The sequence below is a fragment of the Oncorhynchus tshawytscha genome, linkage group LG04, assembly GCF_018296145.1.
Source record: "Oncorhynchus tshawytscha isolate Ot180627B linkage group LG04, Otsh_v2.0, whole genome shotgun sequence".
NCBI lineage: Eukaryota > Metazoa > Chordata > Actinopteri > Salmoniformes > Salmonidae > Oncorhynchus > Oncorhynchus tshawytscha.
Genome location: NC_056432.1, coordinates 49,595,162 through 49,614,208, shown reverse-complemented (window position 1 = coordinate 49,614,208; position 19,047 = coordinate 49,595,162). Strand labels below are relative to the sequence as shown.

General features: G+C 41.6%; 1 protein-coding gene across 2 annotated transcripts in view; it reads right to left on the bottom strand.

The window, feature by feature from the left end:
* Positions 1-19,047, bottom strand: part of LOC112248953 (C-Jun-amino-terminal kinase-interacting protein 1) — a 125,898-nt gene that overhangs the window by 11,469 nt on the left and 95,382 nt on the right. For both annotated transcript variants that reach the window (XM_042320842.1, XM_042320843.1), the window contains 3 exons: positions 17,396-18,475; positions 8,642-8,717; positions 4,875-5,047 (listed from right to left, as the gene is read on the bottom strand). In XM_042320842.1, the coding sequence (XP_042176776.1) occupies positions 4,875-5,047; positions 8,642-8,717; positions 17,396-18,475 (1,329 nt within the window). The remainder of the gene's footprint in view (positions 1-4,874; positions 5,048-8,641; positions 8,718-17,395; positions 18,476-19,047) is intronic.

Here is a 19,047-nt window from a genome sequence, read left to right as displayed (position 1 = left end):
ACAATTGGGGATAGTTAAAGAAATGTTTTTTCCCCAAAAACGTTATAGATCCAGTTGCAGCGTGCTCAGATGAATCAGTTAAGATGGGTTTTGGAGCTCTACATGATTTGTGATTTTCTGAAATCACACAGTCAATGGGGAGTGACACAGTGTGGGGCTAATAGACACACCGACCCTGCAATAGTTACCTGCGTTCGAACTACCAAAGACCTGTCAAGCCTAGAGCTCTGAAACTTTATATACATGTTCTAGAGTTTAAGTCGACCGTGCACGGTGAGTTATGTGGCTCTAGAAGGTTCCCAGGCAGAGAAACAGCCTTGTACATTTGCAATGACTTCAATTCATTTTGACTATCTCAAAAATGATGACATTTAGAAAAGTCCCAGCGTCTCAAGACTAGGTGCATTGAAACCGCCTTGGCCCATAGAGACGGACCCTAAAGTTTCTGTGCTCTGTCAGGGACCCCGTAGCAACGCCCAGAAAAAGTGAATTCTCAGAACTAATTAAGGTCGCTGCTCGGGCTCCGAATGACCTATCAAGCCAAAACTTGGGATTCGGGGTCGCCTCAGCTAGACCTACACATAATGTTGGAACTGGACCCGCAGCTAGAATGTAACTACGTGTTTTAAGTTTTTATTATGGTTTAAACAGAAGGCGCTGTGAATTTTGGGCCTGCTCTAAAATATGTGACCGTTGGCTTCTAAACAATTTGGACAAAGTGGGTTTGGTGTCAGTCTGTATCAGTTTGGTGTCAGAATAATATCTTGGGGTCATAGGGGCTGTTTCGAAGGGTTAAATGGTCACATTTTGCAAAACTTCATATGTGTGATTAGGCAACCCTCATGAACAGTAAATCAGTCATTTCTCCCATCAGATATCCAAGAAAAACTCACACACACAGATAGCCAGGATGGAGTAACACAGTGTGGGGCTTACAGACACACTGCAATAGTTACCTGCGTTCAAACTATCAAAGAACCATCAAACCTAGAGCTCTAAAACTTTAGAAACATGGTCTAGAGCTTAAGTCGATAGTGCACAGTGAGTTATGTGGCTCTAGAAGGTTCTCAGGCCGAGAAACAGCCTTGTATATTTGCAATGACTTCATTTTGACCATCTCGAAAATGATGACATTTAGAAAATGTGTCACAAGTCTAGGTGCATTGAAACCACCTCGGGCCATAGAGAAGGAACCTAAAGTTTCTGTTCAAAAGCTCATTCAGGGACTCCATAGCAACGCCCGGAAAAAGTGGATTTTCAGCACTAATTAAAAGGTCACTGCTCGGCATCCGGACCTATCGAGCCGAAAGTTGGGATTCGGGGTAGGCCTACACATAATGTCAGAACTGGACCCACAGCTAGAATTTAACGTGTTTTAAATTTTTATTGTGGTTTAAACAGAAGGCGCTGTGAATTTTGGGCCTGCTATGAAATATGTGATAGTTGGCTTCTAAACATGTTAGACTAAGTGGGTTTGGTGTCAGTATGTATCAGTTTGGTGTCAAAATGATATCTTATTGACTGATGGATGCTGACTTGATGGCTGACTTTTGTCCGTTTGCAATAAGTTTAAACAGTGATAAACCATCACCAAATTGACATGCTGAAATCAACACCAACGAGCGATGGAGAGGAACCACTATCACTGCCATCCCAAGTTCAACGGGCCAGTCAATTGGGCATTTCTGCAATATATTAGAGCATGTCACATTCGTGATGGTAAATGCCCATTGAAAGACATTGCTAATGGACAGTACATTTGCAAAGTTTTTAATGAGGGCCATCACTAAATGGACATGATGAAATCAACACAAGCGATGGAGAGGAACCACTATCACTGCCCGGCCATCCCAAGTTCAACGGGCCTGTCAATTGGGCATTTCTGCAAATCAAATTCGTGATGGTAAATGCCCATTGTAAGACATTGCAAGTGGACAGCAATGCACCTGGTGTTCGGAACGGGTTACTAGGAGCAATGTTTTTAAATGCCTTTTAATGCCTTTAGAGGGGTGCAAGGGGTCCACAGCTGGGTAGGGAGCACCCGTGCCCATCTAATAGGGGTCATTTTGGATGTTTTCAAAAAATCTTTTTAAAAAACAACAGTCACACTTCTCTCTTTTCAAATATGATAAATAGACCTTCTAGGTTGATTTGGGGCTTAACTTCTTGGATATAGGGGGCGCTCTTTTAATTTATGGATAAAAAAACGTGCCCGTTTTAAGCGCAATATTTTGTCACGAAAAGATGCTCGACTATGCATATAATTGACAGCTTTGGAAAGAAAACACTCTGACGTTTCCAAAACTGCAAAGATATTATCTGTGAGTGCCACAGAACTCATGCTACAGGCGAAACCAAGATGAAACTTCAAACAGGAAATGAGCAGAATTTTTGAGGCTCTGTTTTCCATTGTCTCCTTATATGGCTGTGAGTACGCCAGGAATGAGCCTGCCCTTTCTGTCGTTTCCCCAAGTTGTCTGCAGCATTTTAACATATTTGTAGGCATATCATTGGAAGATTGGCCATAAGAGACTATATTTACCTGGGTTCCGCCCGGTGTCCTTTGTCTAAATTGGGGCGTAATCTCCAAGCTGCACGCATTGATCCATGTGATTGAGGGGAGAGAGGAGACTTCCACGAACGATATATCATCGAAGAAATATGTGAAAAACACCTTGAGGATTGATTCTAAACAACGTTTACCATGTTTCAGTCGATATTATGGAGTTAATTTGGAAAAAAGTTCGGCATTTTGATGACTGAATTTTCGTTTTTTTTTTGGTAGCCAAACGTGATGTACAAAACGGAGCGATTTCTCCTACACAAAGAATCTTTTTGGACAACTGAACATTTGCTATCTAACTGAGAGTCTCCTCATTGAAAACATCCGAAGTTCTTCAAAGGTAAATTGCAAATGTCCTAGCCACCGTGCTTCTACACCTGCATTGCTTGCTGTTTGGGGTTTTAGGCTGGGTTTCTGTACAGCACTTTGAGATATCAACTGATGTACGAAGGGCTATATAAATAAATTTGATTTGATTTGAAATTATTTTCTTTGAATGCTTTTCTTGTTTTTGTGAAAATGTTGCCTGCTCAATGCTAACGCTAAATGCTACGCTAGCTATCAATACTGTTACACAAATGCTTGTTTTGCTATGGTTGAAAAGCATATTTTGAAAATCTGAGATGACAGTGTTGTTAACAAAAGGCTAAGCTTGAGAGCTAGCATATTTATTTCATTTCATTTGCGATTTTCATGAATAGTTAACGTTGTGTTATGCTAATGAGCTGCGGGGATAATTACACTCCTGGATACAGGTTTTTTTCGTAGCTAAACGTGATGAACAAAACGGAGTGATTTGTCCTAAACAAATAATCTTTTTGGAAAAACTGAACATTTGCTATCTAACTGAGAGTCTCCTCATTGAAAACATCTGAAGTTCTTCAAAGGTAAATTATTTTATTTGAATGCTTTTCTTGTTTTTGTGAAAATGTTGCATGCTGAATGCTACGCTAAATGCTACGCTAGCTATCAATAATCTTACACAAATGCTTGCTTTTCTATGGTTGAAAAGCATATTTTGAAAATCTGAGATGACAGTGTTGTTAACAAAAGGCTAAGCTTGAGAGCTAGCATATTTATTTCATTTCATTTGCGATTTTCATGAATAGTTAACGTTGCGTTATGAGCTTGAGGCTGTATTCACGATCCCGGATCCGGGATGGCTAGAATCAAGAGGTTAATTAACATAGTGATATATATCATTTGGTCAGTATAAATGCCATTTGGACATGGTTCACAGACTTTTGGGTTCGGAAGTTGACTTCCTATGATCATATATGGTAAATTGACATAACATCTTATTTGGTACTTTCAATACTTATATATGGCATTTTGACATTTCTTATGCCATTTGGACATGGTTCCACTGACTTTTGGGTTCGTAAACCAACTTCCTATGATCATATATGGCAAATGGACATAACATCCTGATTTGGCACTTTCAATACTTATGTATGGGATTTGGACATTTCTTATGACTTTTGGAGATGGTTCATTGACTTTTGACTTCCTATGGTCATATATTGTAAATGGACAAAACATAGGCCTTATAATTCAAAGGTATGTTCATATCGTTGTTATATATGTATTATTAACACACAAAAAAACATTTTTTCGAAAAACGGTCCAGAAAGCACTTTTTTAGGAGTTGTATTTTTTAAAACATTTTCAAAATTTCGCCCTTGGGTCTTGACTTCATGTCCATTTGCAATATTAACATTTATGGTGGCGTGAACTCGCCATCTTTGGGATTTTTTCTGTATGACACTTGGCATTTGCCATATGCCAGTTGCTATAAGCTTTGAATCAACTGTGGTGGTATTTGCGATTGTGTATATGTTTCGCCCAATGGCAATATGTTGCCATTCATTTTTGTTCATTTCATGGGGGTCTTCCCTTCTGGTTAAGTAAAGGTTAAAAAAAATATGACCTTACTTACAATGTCATGTGCTTGAATCATTTGGTTATGAGGATCAAACAATTTAATATTTGTTTTCCTTAAAGAGGCAATATGAAGTTGTTACATCTATTTTTAGACTTGTAATGTAATGATATACTGTAGGCCAATTGATTCTTGAAGAATATAACTTATACATTCTCATTAGCTTAGTTTTTAACTATCAGCTTGTTTTACTCCACTGTGTAAACATTTTAATTGTAAATATTCTCCAGTCCCATCCCTGTTAACCAAATCAGTGGCTGGGTGTTGGCTTTGTTATTGTTTGAACTACAGATTGCCCCTTTAAAGAGATACAAATACGCATTTAGCATTTTAGCACTGTGTAAATAAGCAGGGATCAAAGCACTGCACCTTTGAAGCTCTCTGGCTCCTTGGCGACCTCTATGGCGTAGTAAGCAGGGAAGATGCCGCAGGTGCCTGTACGCATGTTATAGCCTTCGTACCAGTAATCCTCTGCTTGTACCTCCACCAGTACAGGGTCATCCACCTCCAACTCCAGCTCATCATCATGGCGAGGGACAAACCTGTTGTCGTCACAGAAACAGGGACAAGCAGCCAGATATAACAACAAGTCAGATTTTAGAACCTGTTCATGCTTACAGAGTCATTTTTTTTATGATGTAACGTTCAAGTCCACATCTGTGTACTTTGGCTGGTAACAGATACAGAGCACTCAGCTTAGAAGATTCACAGATATTCTACTGAACTGCTTCTACTGAACTGCTTATAAACACCATAGTTAAGAAATATTCCTGTACTTACAATGTCATGTACTTGAATCATTTGGTTATCAGGATCAAACTGTTTAATATTTGTCTTCCTTAAAGGGGCAATCTGCAGTTGCTACATACATTTTTTAACTTTTCAATTAATTATGCAGTTGTATACCCATTGATTCTTGAAGAATATAACTTGCGTCATGAGCTTATTTCAACTGTCATACCCCATCATAACCCAAAATATAAGCGTGTTTTAAAACATCTTGAAGCTAGGGGGGCACTTTGTTTGGAAAAATAACGTTCCCAAAGTAAACGGCCTATTTCTCAGGACCAGATGCTAGAATATGCATATAATTGACAGATTAGGATAGAAAACACTAAAGTTTCCAAAACTGTCAAAAATATTGTCTGTGAGTATAACAGAACTGATATTTCAGGGGAAACCCTGAGGAAAATCAAACCAGGAAGTGGCTTCTATTTTGAAAACTCCATGTTGCATAGCCTGCCTTTGCTCCATTTAAAGGGATATCAATCAGATTCCTTTTCCTATCGCTTCCTCAAGGTGTCAACAGTCTTTAGACAGAGTTTCAGGCTTTTATTTTGAAAAATGAGCGAGAAAGATAACATCACGTCATTGTATGGCTGGGTGCCAGCAGTGTGGGCAGCCATTTCCCTCTCCTACTGCAAAAGACAATTGCGGTTGATATATTATCGATTATATATTTTAAAAACAACCTGAGGATTGATTATTATTAACATGTTTCTGTGGACATTACGGATACTATTTGGAATTTGTCTGCATTGTCGTGACCGCTCTTTCCTGTGGATTTCTGAACATAACGCGCCAAACAAACGGAGGTATTTTGGACATAAAAATAATCTTTACGGAACAAAAGGAACATTTATAGTGTAACTGGGAGTCTCGTGAGTGAAAACATCCGAAGATCATCAAAGGTAAACAATTAATTTGATTGCTTTTGGTGATTTTCATGACCAAGCTACTTGATGCTAGGTGTTCATAATGTTTTGTCGAGCGATCGATAAACTCACACAAACGCTTGGATTGCTTTCGCTGTAAAGCATATTTTCAAAATCCGACATGACAGGTGGATTAACAAAATGCTAAGCTGTGTTTTGCTATATTGCACTTGTGATTTAATGAATATAAATATTTGTAGTAATATTATTTGAATGTGGTGCTATGCAATTCAGCGGTTGTTGGTGACAATTATCCCGCTAAAGGGATGGTAGAATCAAGAAGTTCATCTATTGTTTTGCAAACAGAGGGTTGCATGACAGTACATGAATGATCACTTGTCTTATACTGTTCAAATATATGATGAAGTTACAAGTAATGGTAAAAGGCTCAACAAATTGAGACATTTCTGTGGTAGTACTTCCATGAATTTCACTGTATTGTTGGTCTGTTGAACACAGACCAACAATACACCAAACAACCTGTATTGAGCAGCCTGTTGGTTTTGCACATTCTGTGTCCAAATCAGTCAAACACACAATATTTATTGAAAATTGTTCTTTTGTTTTTTAACTTTCAGGGGGTCTGGAGATTTCCGGAGATTCTTGACCTGCCAAATAACATACATTTATTTAATTGTTTTTATGACTCCAGACTCCAGAACTTACCGGCTTGGGGATTCAAACCAGCAACCTTTTGGTTACTGGCCCAATGCTTGTTTAAAGATAATTTACATTAGATCATCATAAGCTTAGCACAATTGCTGGAGGTCTACAGGTACACTAGACAGCTCCTCTCAAAAGCATGGAAAAATACCTTTAAGCTACTCCAAAGCTGGGCGTTTGGCACTTTCTATGTATTTTTACCAGTATATATAAACTATAATATTTCAATTCTATGTCGCGGACGTCATAAATAGGAGACCAAGGTGCAGCGTGGTAAGCGTACATTCATCTTTAATAAAGAAAGAACACTGAACAAACTATCAAAACGAACCGTGAAGCTAATATGGCTAGTGCAGACAGGCAATTAAACATAGAACCCACAAACTACCCAAGGAATATGGCTACATAAATAGGGTCCCCAATCAGAGACAACAATAAACAGCTGCCTCTGATTGAGAACCAATCTAGGCAACCATAGACATAAACACCTAGACTACCAAAACCCCTAGACATTCAAAAACACCTAGACAATACAAAAACTAAACAAACCACGCTCGGCACACCCTGACCTAACCAAAATAATAAAGAAAACAAAGATAACTAAGGTCAGGGCGTGACATTCTAGTTGTTTTAAATGCAATTATACACATTTCATTCATCTGCCGTAGGTGCAAGAAAAGGCTATGTGCAACCTCTCTCCACACAGCCAGCCAGCTGTGACAACAGGACAGCGCTTCAGTTCTGAGCTAGATAGCTGTCCAATATAGTTTGTAAGTGTATTGTGAGAATTTATCAAATATAAACTACTATATATGGGACTATAAATTACCAACCAACCAGCTTTGGAATAGTTAGAAGGTATATTTCCCTGCTTTTGAGAGGAGCTGGTTACTGTACCTGGAGAATTCCAGCAATTGAGCTATGCTAACGATAAGCTAATGTCAATTACCTTCAAACTGCATGCAGAGACATAAAAATTATGTTGAATTCATCGGACTAGGTAAGTAGAATAAAGAGCTACTGTAAATCCCCAAATCTCGCAGTATCCCTTTAAAAAGGAATAGTTTCACCATATTAAAACGAGATTTCAGTTCACGTAACAGGGGTTGACCTTAACTTTACAATGATGGTGAAAACTATGAGAAATGTTGTGATTAAGTGGGTTGAAATCTTCTTAGAAGTCGGAAAAACATGGCTTCCAAAATGCAGAATTTTGGCACTTTATGAACAATGTATAGACTTGTCTATATTAAAGAAAACGTAATTTTAATATACTGTAATAGTCTTTTAAAATGCAATATTTGTGCACAATTTCTACTTAACATATCAAAAGGATGCATAATGTACTCTATTTGTGGAAAGATGCAACTATGCATAGGTTTTTCTGCTCTACTGATACCAAGAGACCCATTTGGCCTGTCAAATCTATATGTCATGGAGCATAACTTACAAGTCACATTACTAAATGCTACAAAGCAAGGCAAAAGTGTAAATGGTCAATTACTTTAGTGGTTAAGATTACCTAAGTCATCTGAGTAAGTATGACGGGTTAGAGGTCTTTGCTTATTAATCAGTGTTAAGATATAGTTATGGGTTCAATTCCCACATCAGCTATATACTGAAAGTATGTGTTTAATAAGTATCTTTGTATAAATACTTGCCAAATCTCATTTGCAATAGTGCAGGTGACGTCGAAGACAATGATGATGGTGACCAAGACAATGATGATGTGATGATGATAATAAAGGTGTATCTCACCTGTAGACGGCTCTGTGACTCTGTTCCCTCTCTTCCCCATTTATGAGGCAGGAGAACAAGCCAAACGGCTCTGCACCTGGAGAAGTTGGGAGGAAAATAGTTTTTGTTTTTATTCTGAAGTACTGTTTCCAAAGTATACCTAACAGAATACACACTGTACTTACAATAGTCGCTTATTTTATTTATCCTTTATTTAATAAAAGGTATCCCGCAAGCGTCTACTCTGGGTTCAGTGCCTTCAGAAAGTATTCATATACCCTTGAATTATTCCACATTCTGTTGTGTGTACAGCCTGGATGAAATTGATGTTCTCTTCCATCTACTCATAATACCCCATAATGACAAAGTGAAAAATATTTGAATACATTTTTGCAAATGTATTGAACATTAAATGCATAAATATGGTGAATACATAAGTATTCACACCCCTGAGTCAATACTTTGTAGAAGCACCTTTGGCGGCGAATGCAGCGGTAAATCTTTTTGGTTAAGTCTAAGAGCTTGGTAAGCAACTCCAGTGTAGATTTTTTCTTTTTTCTGGACACTCTTCCATAAAGCCCAGCTCTGTGGAGTGTATGGCTTAAAGTGGTCCTATGGACAGATACTCCAATCTTAGCTGTGGAGCTTTGCAGCTCCTTCAGTGTTATCTTTGGTCTCTTTGTTGCCTCTCTGATTAATGCCCTCCTTGCCTGGTCCGTGAGTTTTGATGGGCGACCCTCTCTTGGCAGGTTTGTTGTGGTGCCATATTCTTTCCATTTTTTAATAATGGATTTAACTCTGTGGGTTCTTCAACATTTCAGATATTTTTTAATAACCCAACCCTGATCTGTACTTCTCCACAACTTTGTCCCTGACCTGTTTGGAGAGCTCCTTGGTCTTCACACGGTGCCGCTTGCTTGATGGTACTTGCAGACTGGGGCCTTTCAGAACAGGTGTATACAGTTGAAGTCAGAAGTTTAAATACACTTAGGTTGTGGTCATTAAAACTTGTTTTTCAACCACTCCACAAATTTCTTGTCAACAAACTATAGTTTTGGCAAGTCTGTCAGGACATCTACTTTGTGCATGACACAAATAAGTTTTGTGTACAGACATATTATTTCACTTATAATTCACTGTATCACAATTCCAGTGGGTGAGAAGTTTACATACACTAAGTTGACTGTGCCTTTAAACAACTTGGAAAATTCCAGAAATTATGTCATGGCTTTAGGAGCTTCTGGTAGGCTAATTTACATCATTTGAATCAATTGGAGTTGTTCCTGTGGATGTATTTCAAGGCCTACCTTCAAACTCAGTGCCTGTTTGCTTGACATCGTGGGAAAATCAAAATAAATCAGCCAGAAAAAGATTTGTAGACCTCCGCAAGTCTGGTTCATCCTTGGTAGCAATTTACAAATGACTGAAGGTACCACATTCATCTGTACAAACAATAATACGCATGTATAAACATCATGGGACCACACAGCCGTCATACCGCTCAGGAAGGAGATGCGTTCTGTCTCTTAGAGATGAACGTACTTTGGTGCGAAAAGTGCAAATCAATCCCAGAACAACAGCAAAGGATATTGTGATGATGCTGGAGGAAACAGGAACAAAAGTATGTACAGTATATCCACAGTAAAACGAGTCCTATATTGACATAACCTGAAAGGCCGTTCAGCAAGGAAGAAGCCACTGCTTCTGGAAGAAGCCAGGCTACGGTTTGCAACTGCACATTTGGACAAAGATTGTAATTTTTGGTGAAATGTTCTCTGGTCTGATGAAACAAAAATAGAACTGTTTGGCCATAATGACCAGCGTTATGTTTGGATGAAAAAGGGGGAGGCTTGCAAGCCGAAGAACACGATCCCAACCGTGAAGCACGGGGGTGGCAGCATCATGTTGTGGGGATGCTTTGCTGCAGGAGGGGCTGGTGCACTTCACAAAATAGATGGCATCATGAGTGAAGGAAAATTACGTGGATATATTGAAGCAATATCTCAAGACATCAGTCAGGAAGTTAAAGCTTGGTCACAAATGGGTCTTCCAAATGGACAATGACCCCAAGCATACTTCCAAAGTTGTGGCAAAATGGCTTAAGGACAACAAAGTCAAGGTGTTGGAGTGGCCATCACAAAGCCCTGACCTCAACCCTATAGCAAATGTGTGGGTAGAACTGAAAAAGTGTGTGCGAGCAAGGAGACCTACAAACCTGACTCAGTTACACCAGCTCTGTCAAGAGGAATGGACAAGATTCACCCGAAATTGTCGGAAGCTTGTGGAAGGCTACCCAAAATGTTTGACCCAAGTTAAACAATTTAAAGGTAATGCAACCAAATAGTAATTGAGTGTATGTAAACTTCTGACCCACTGGGAATGTGATGAAAGAAATAAAAGCTGAAATAAATAATTATCTCTACTATTTTTCTGACATTTCACATTCTTAAAATAAAGTGGTGATCCTAACTGAACTAAAACAGGGAATTTTTACTAGGATTAAATGTCAGGAATTGTGAAAAACTGAGTTTAAATGTATTTGGCTAAGGTGTATGTAAACTTCCAACTACAACTGTATATACTAAGATCATGTGACACTTAGATTGCACACAGGTGGAATTGGTTGCACCAGATCTTATTTAGGGGCTTCATAGCAAAGGGGGTGAATATATATGCATGTGCCACTTTTCTGTTATTTAAAATTTTTTGAAACAAGTAATTTGTTTTCATTTCACTTCACCAATTTGGACTATTTTGTGTATGTCCATTACATGAAATCCAAATAAAAATACATTTAAATTACAGGTTTTAATGCAACAAAATAGGAAAAACGCCAAGGGGATGAATACTTTTGCAAGGCACTGTATATAGACTTGAAATCACTGGACACTTTTGTAAATGGAACACTGGTCACTTTAATAATGTTTACACATCTTGCATTACTCATTTCATATGTATATACTGTATTCTATTCTACTGTATCTTAGTCTATGCTGCTCTGACATTGCTCGTCCATATGTTTATATATTCTTAATTCCATTCCTTTACTTAGATTTGTGTGAATTGGGAATATGTTGTGAAATTGTTAGATATTACTTGTTAGATATTAGTGCACTGTCGGAGCTAGAAACAAGAACTTCACTACACCCGCAATAACATCTGCTAAACACGTGTATGTGACAATACATTTGATTTGATTTGATAGCACACTTCCTTTTATCAAGAGTGACAGGTTTTCTCTATGAAAAAGTAGGCTGGGCCTCTGACGTCGAATAGGTCGAAACATTACATGCTGTTCATTTATCAAGCTCCTTCGCAAAAACTCCAGCATTACTCAAATTATTACTAACCTAAAGAAGTACGAGATACCATACCCGGTCACAGCTAGCTTCTGTCCTCCTCTGGGTACATTGACTTCAACACACAACCAAGGAGGCTCATGGTTCTCACCACCTCCATAGGCTTACACCATAATTATGACAACTTCCGGAGGACGCCCAGGACATCCTCCAACCTATCAGAGCTCTTGCAGCATGCACTGACATGTTGTCCACCCAATCGAAGGAACAGATAATTAATCTAGTACTGATAGCATAAACTACAGCTAGCTAGCACTGCAGTGCATAAAATGTGGTGAGTAGTTGACTCAAAGAGAGAAAAAGACAATAGTTTAACAGTTTTGAGAGAGAGAGAGCTAGCTATATTTCGTAATATTTTTTTTTCCACTTTCACTTACTTAGCTAGAGTGTAACGTAGCTAGCCAGTTTAGCCTACTCAAACACCCGGCTCAAACAGAGAGGGATGCTATATTAGAAAGCTGGCTATAGCTATCCAACACTGGAACTATTACAAGTCAAAGTAAGCTTCTGTTTTTTTAATTTATTGCCACTGGGGCCTGCTGGTGTAACTGCTGATGATTGTACACTGTACTGCATGATTGTAGTGGGTTTACTAACACATTAGTTCTAGTAGCTATGTTGTCTATGATGCGACATCGTTATAGGCTGCACTGAAGTCCACACACTTAGGGAAAAGTCCACACACTTAGGGAAAAGGTGAGAGGAGGAGAGAGAGTAGATAGATGCGAGGAATTATATGCTGTATACAACGAGCTTGAGAGAGCAAATTGAGAGAGACAGAGGAAATGGAACAAGATGAGAAGGTAGAGAGAGAGCAAAGGATGGAGGAAGGAGAAAATAGGGGGGAAGGGGGATTGAGTTGGCCAATTAGAGGCTGATCTGACATCAGCCTGCACACTGTCACTGCCAATGCTGAGCCACTTATAACAGGGAGAGAAAGAGAGAGAGGGAAAGAGCCAAATGGAGAGATCAAGGCAGAGAGACTATTCATTGCAGCAGTTTGTTTACTGACTGTATCTACCTTAAGATATATAATGTTCATTTAATTATTGTTATTTGTAATGTTGTTATGATAAAGACAGTCATTAGGGTAACCTCATGAGGCATTAATAGGTTATATTCTTCAATAATGAATGGGAAAATATTAAGAATTGAAATGATGACTGAACAGCTTCTCAATTCCCAGACTGTAGCTCTAATGATACCAGAAAGAGACACCCAGGGCAGGTGTAATATGTTATGATATTTTACTATATTTTACTTCCGGCGCCGACAGAGATGGCCGCCTCGCTTCGCGTTCCTAGGAAGCAGTTTTTTTTTTTTTTTTTTTTTTTTACGTGTTATTTCTTACACTAGTACCCCAGGTCATCTTAGGTTTCATTACATACAGTCGAGAAGAACTACTGAATATAAGATCAGCGTCAACTCACCATCAGTACGACCAAGAATATGTTTTTCGCGACGCGGATCCTGTGTTCTGCCTTACAAACAAGACAACGGAGTGGATTCCATGCAGCGACCCAAACAAACGACTCCGAAAGAGAGGGAAACGAAGCGGTCTTCTGCTCAGACTCCGGAGACGGGCACACCGTGCACCACTCCCTAGCATTCTTCTTGCCAATGTCCAGTCTCTTGACAACAAGGTTGATGAAATCCGAGCAAGGGTAGCATTCCAGAGGGACATCAGAGACTGTAACGTTCTCTGCTTCACGGAAACATGGCTCACTGGAGAGACGCTATCCGAAGCGGTGCAGCCAGCGGGTTTCTCCACGCATCGCGCCGACAGAAACAAACATCTTTCTGGTAAGAAGAGGGGCGGGGGCGTATGCCTTATGGCCAACGTGACATGGTGTGATGAAAGAAACATACAGGAACTCAAATCCTTCTGTTCACCTGATTTAGAATTCCTCACAATCAAATGTAGACCGCATTATCTACCAAGAGAATTCTCTTCGATTATAATCACAGCCGTATATATCCCCCCCCAAGCAGACACATCGATGGCTCTGAACGAACTTTATTTAACTCTCTGCAAACTGGAAACGATTTATCCGGAGGCTGCATTCATTGTAGCTGGGGATTTTAACAAGGCTAATCTGAAAACAAGACTCCCTAAATTTTATCAGCATATCGATTGCGCAACCAGGGGTGGAAAGACCCTGGATCATTGTTACTCTAACTTCCGCGACGCATATAAGGCCCTGCCCCGCCCTCATTTCGGAAAAGCTGACCACGACTCCATTTTGCTGATTCCTGCCTACAGACAGAAACTAAAACAAGAAGCTCCCACGCTGAGGTCTGTTCAACGCTGGTCCGACCAAGCTGACTCCACACTCCAAGAATGCTTCCATCACGTGGACTGGGAGATGTTTCGTATTGCGTCAGATAACAATATTGACGAATACGCTGATTCGGTGTGCGAGTTTATTAGAACGTGCGTTGAAGATGTCGTTCCCATAGCAACGATTAAAACATTCCCTAACCAGAAACCGTGGATTGATGGCAGCATTCGTGTGAAACTGAAAGCGCGAACCACTGCTTTTAATCAGGGCAAGGTGTCTGGTAACATGACTGAATACAAACAGTGCAGCTATTCCCTCCGCAAGGCTATCAAACAAGCTAAGCGCCAGTACAGAGACAAAGTAGAATCTCAATTCAACGGCTCAGACACAAGAGGCATGTGGCAGGGTCTACAGTCAATCACGGACTACAGGAAGAAATCCAGCCCAGTCACGGACCAGGATGTCTTGCTCCCAGGCAGACTAAATAACTTTTTTGCCCGCTTTGAGGACAATACAGTGCCACTGACACGGCCTGCAACGAAAACATGCCGTCTCTCCTTCACTGCAGCCGAGGTGAGTAAGACATTTAAACGTGTTAACCCTCGCAAGGCTGCAGGCCCAGACGGCATCCCCAGCCGCGCCCTCAGAGCATGCGCAGACCAGCTGGCCGGTGTGTTTACGGACATATTCAATCAATCCCTATACCAGTCTGCTGTTCCCACATGCTTCAAGAGGGCCACCATTGTTCCTGTTCCCAAGAAAGCTAAGGTAACTGAGCTAAACGACTACCGCCCCGTAGCACTCACATCCGTCATCATGAAGTGCTTTGAGAGACTAGTCAAGGACCATATCACCTCCACCCTACCTGACACCCTAGACCCACTCCAATTTGCTTACCGCCCAAATAGGTCCACAGACGATGCAATCTCAACCACACTGCACACTGCCCTAACCCATCTGGACAAGAGGAATACCTATGTGAGAATGCTGTTCATCGACTACAGCTCGGCATTCAACACCATAGTACCCTCCAAGCTCGTCATCAAGCTCGAGACCCTGGGTCTCGACCCCGCCCTGTGCAACTGGGTACTGGACTTCCTGACGGGCCGCCCCCAGGTGGTGAGGGTAGGCAACAACATCTCCTCCCCGCTGATCCTCAACACTGGGGCCCCACAAGGGTGCGTTCTGAGCCCTCTCCTGTACTCCCTGTTCACCCACGACTGCGTGGCCACGCACGCCTCCAACTCAATCATCAAGTTTGCGGACGACACAACAGTGGTAGGCTTGATTACCAACAACGACGAGACGGCCTACAGGGAGGAGGTGAGGGCCCTCGGAGTGTGGTGTCAGGAAAATAACCTCACACTCAACGTCAACAAAACTAAGGAGATGATTGTGGACTTCAGGAAACAGCAGAGGGAACACCCCCATCCACATCGATGGAACAGTAGTGGAGAGGGTAGCAAGTTTTAAGTTCCTCGGCATACACATCACAGACAAACTGAATTGGTCCACTCACACAGACAGCATCGTGAAGAAGGCGCAGCAGCGCCTCTTCAACCTCAGGAGGCTGAAGAAATTTGGCTTGTCACCAAAAGCACTCACAAACTTCTACAGATGCACAATCGAGAGCATCCTGGTGGGCTGTATCACCGCCTGGTACGGCAACTGCTCCGCCCACAACCGTAAGGCTCTCCAGAGGGTAGTGAGGTCTGCACAACGCATCACCGGGGGCAAACTACCTGCCCTCCAGGACACCTACACCACCCGATGTTACAGGAAGGCCATAAAGATCATCAAGGACATCAACCACCCGAGCCACTGCCTGTTCACCCCGCTATCATCCAGAAGGCGAGGTCAGTACAGGTGCATCAAAGCTGGGACCGAGAGACTGAAAAACAGCTTCTATCTCAAGGCCATCAGACTGTTAAACAGCCACCACTAACATTGAGTGGCTGCTGCCAACACACTGACACTGACACTGACTCAACTCCAGCCACTTTAATAATGGGATTTGATGGGAAATGATGTAAATATATCACTAGCCACTTTAAACAATGCTACCTTATATAATGTTACTTACCCTACATTATTCATCTCACATGCATACGTATATACTGTACTCTATATCATCGACTGCATCCTTATGTAATACATGTATCACTAGCCACTTTAACTATGCCACTTTGTTTACATACTCATCTCATGCATACTCATGTATATACTGTACTCGATACCATCTACTGTATCTTGCCTATGCTGCTCTGTACCATCACTCATTCATATATCCTTATGTACATATTCTTTATCCCCTTACACTGTGTATAAGACAGTAGTTTTGGAATTGTTAGTTAGATTACTTGTTGGTTATTACTGCATTGTCGGAACTAGAAGCACAAGCATTTCGCTACACTCGCATTAACATCTGCTAACCATGTGTATGTGACAAATAAAATTGGATTTGATTTGATTACACCCTAGATCAGCTAGGTAAAGGCAAGAGTGTGCAAGGCAGTATTGAAGTGTCAGTGTCTGTCACCTTGATTACTAAAAATTATATCGACCTGTGCGCCTACATGGTAAACTTTCATTCATTGGCTAGGTTGTAGCAACCTCATAATGGGTACAGGCAAAATTCAAGTACAGTATGATGTAGTAGCCTAAACCTATCGATGTTACATTGAGCTGGGTCACTGGAATATGAATGGCAGTCATCCAACATGCTATGTCCAATAGAAATAAGGCCATGTTCATGAAAAAATGCATCATCCTCCCTCATCTTACACTGTACCGACCGCCACTGATTGAGACACAAAAAGTATCTCTAGATTAAACTGGATTTTCATGGGGATTTGTTTTATTATGTTACTTAGATTGATGCACGGGTGAGTCAATAGACTAAGGATTAAAATGTTGTAACTTTTAATGGCGTCATCGGACAGAACTTTTGAACTTAATATTTGTTTCTACAAAACTTAGAAATGCTCCGTTTTCACATATGTTGACACTGGTATTGTGCTGGAGATAATGAATATGAGGTTGAAAAGTGATTGAGTTGCCCTTTAAGCCTAACGTAAGAAACTGCAGTGTCTGAACACAAGATGGTGTCATTGTGGTTCAGTGGTGGTACCTACTGGATGATCGTGACCGTCCGTTCATGAAGATGTTGAGGAACTTCTTAGAGAAGTGCAAGTTCGCCTCCGGGGTGGAGTCCTCTGACAGACAGGCGGGGGCTTCTCTCCTCACCCTTCTCACTCTCTCCTCCTCCTCCTCCTCTTTCTCTTCTTCCTCTTCCTCCTTATACTTCTCCCCTATGGCTGACTCATATGGAGACGAGGCGCAGTTGTCGTAGACGGTCGCAGAGTTGCTGTCGTCGCTGTAACATTGGTAACACTGCCTCAGACTTACCAGTTCGAGCTGCGCGTGCTCGTCCACAACGAGTGTGTACTTCACAGAGTCGTAAGACAGACCACTCGCTTCCGAGCTCATCAAAGTACTCGTGGGGGCACCACAGCCACCACGTCCCAAATACTGCCTGCCTCCCACAACCCTTACCCTCTCATCCTCACCCTCTACCCCAAATGTCTCATCTTGGGCATCTACATACTCCACCCCTGCGCCTGCCCTCACCATCGCCCCTGCTCCTCCTTCCCTCATGCCGAGGTTCAGGGCTAAGCCTGGGGGTTCCATGGGGGGGGCGGTAGAGGGAGGGGTGAAGAGAGCCTCCACATAGGAGGCGTAGGAGGGAGGGGGCATGTAAACCTCGTCCTCCTCACAAATGGAAGGGTTGGTCCGGTCGGGCAGAGGCTGGTAAGGGGGTGGGCCCTCGTTGTCAGAGCTGATTGACATGCGTCCGTGCTCTGGCTGCTGGGACAGGAATGGGTGGTCCTGCTCGGAACGGTGCACGGGAGTCAGATAGATCTCCTCGGTGGGTTCTAGGCGTACATCTGTGTGATAGCGGATCTTCTCTCTGTGTGTCCCTGGGGGGCCCAGAGGTGCGAGTGTGTAGTTTTGGGGAGGCGGGGGTGCTGGGGGCTTCTCCGGCAGTTTGGAGCGTGTCCCCGCTGTGGAGCTCTCGGTGTGTCCAGAGGTGTGTTTGTATCTGCAGGGAGTGTCAGTGGATGTGCCGCGGTCCTTGGTCTGCGTCCCACCTCCGTGCTGCAGCTTGTCCTCGTCGCTTAGACAGCTGTGCTCATGGGGAGAGATCAGCCCGCCTGGGGGAGGGAGACAGACAGAGACCCAAGCATTCACAGACAGACATACAAGAAGACACAAAGACAGACATATCCACACATGTACACATTAACATAGAAAATACACAAACACATACAAGGGCACATAACATATATCCTAGTGGTTAGAGTGTTGGGCCAGTAACCGAAATGTTGCTAGATCGAATCCCTGAGCTGACATGGTAAAAATCTGTCGTTCTGCCCCTGAGCAAGGCAGTTAACCCACTGTTCCTAGGCCGTCATTGTAAGTAATCATTTTTTCTTAACTTACTTGCCTAGTTAAATGAAAAATAAAACAGATGGAAACTTATGCAGCAGTTCACATACAGTACACAGACAGTGCAAATACAGATCAACATGCACAGACAAACACACACAAATATCAGAAATGTCTAGTTGGTTAGGTAACACTGGGATTACACTCTTAATCCATCTTACTCATCATATTCATTGGGCAGCAAATAGAATGTGATTGACCTAGTACGTCATAATCCACTGTCAAAAACTATTAGAGCCTTGCAGGGATGCTGTCACTACTATCAGTGGACACTAAT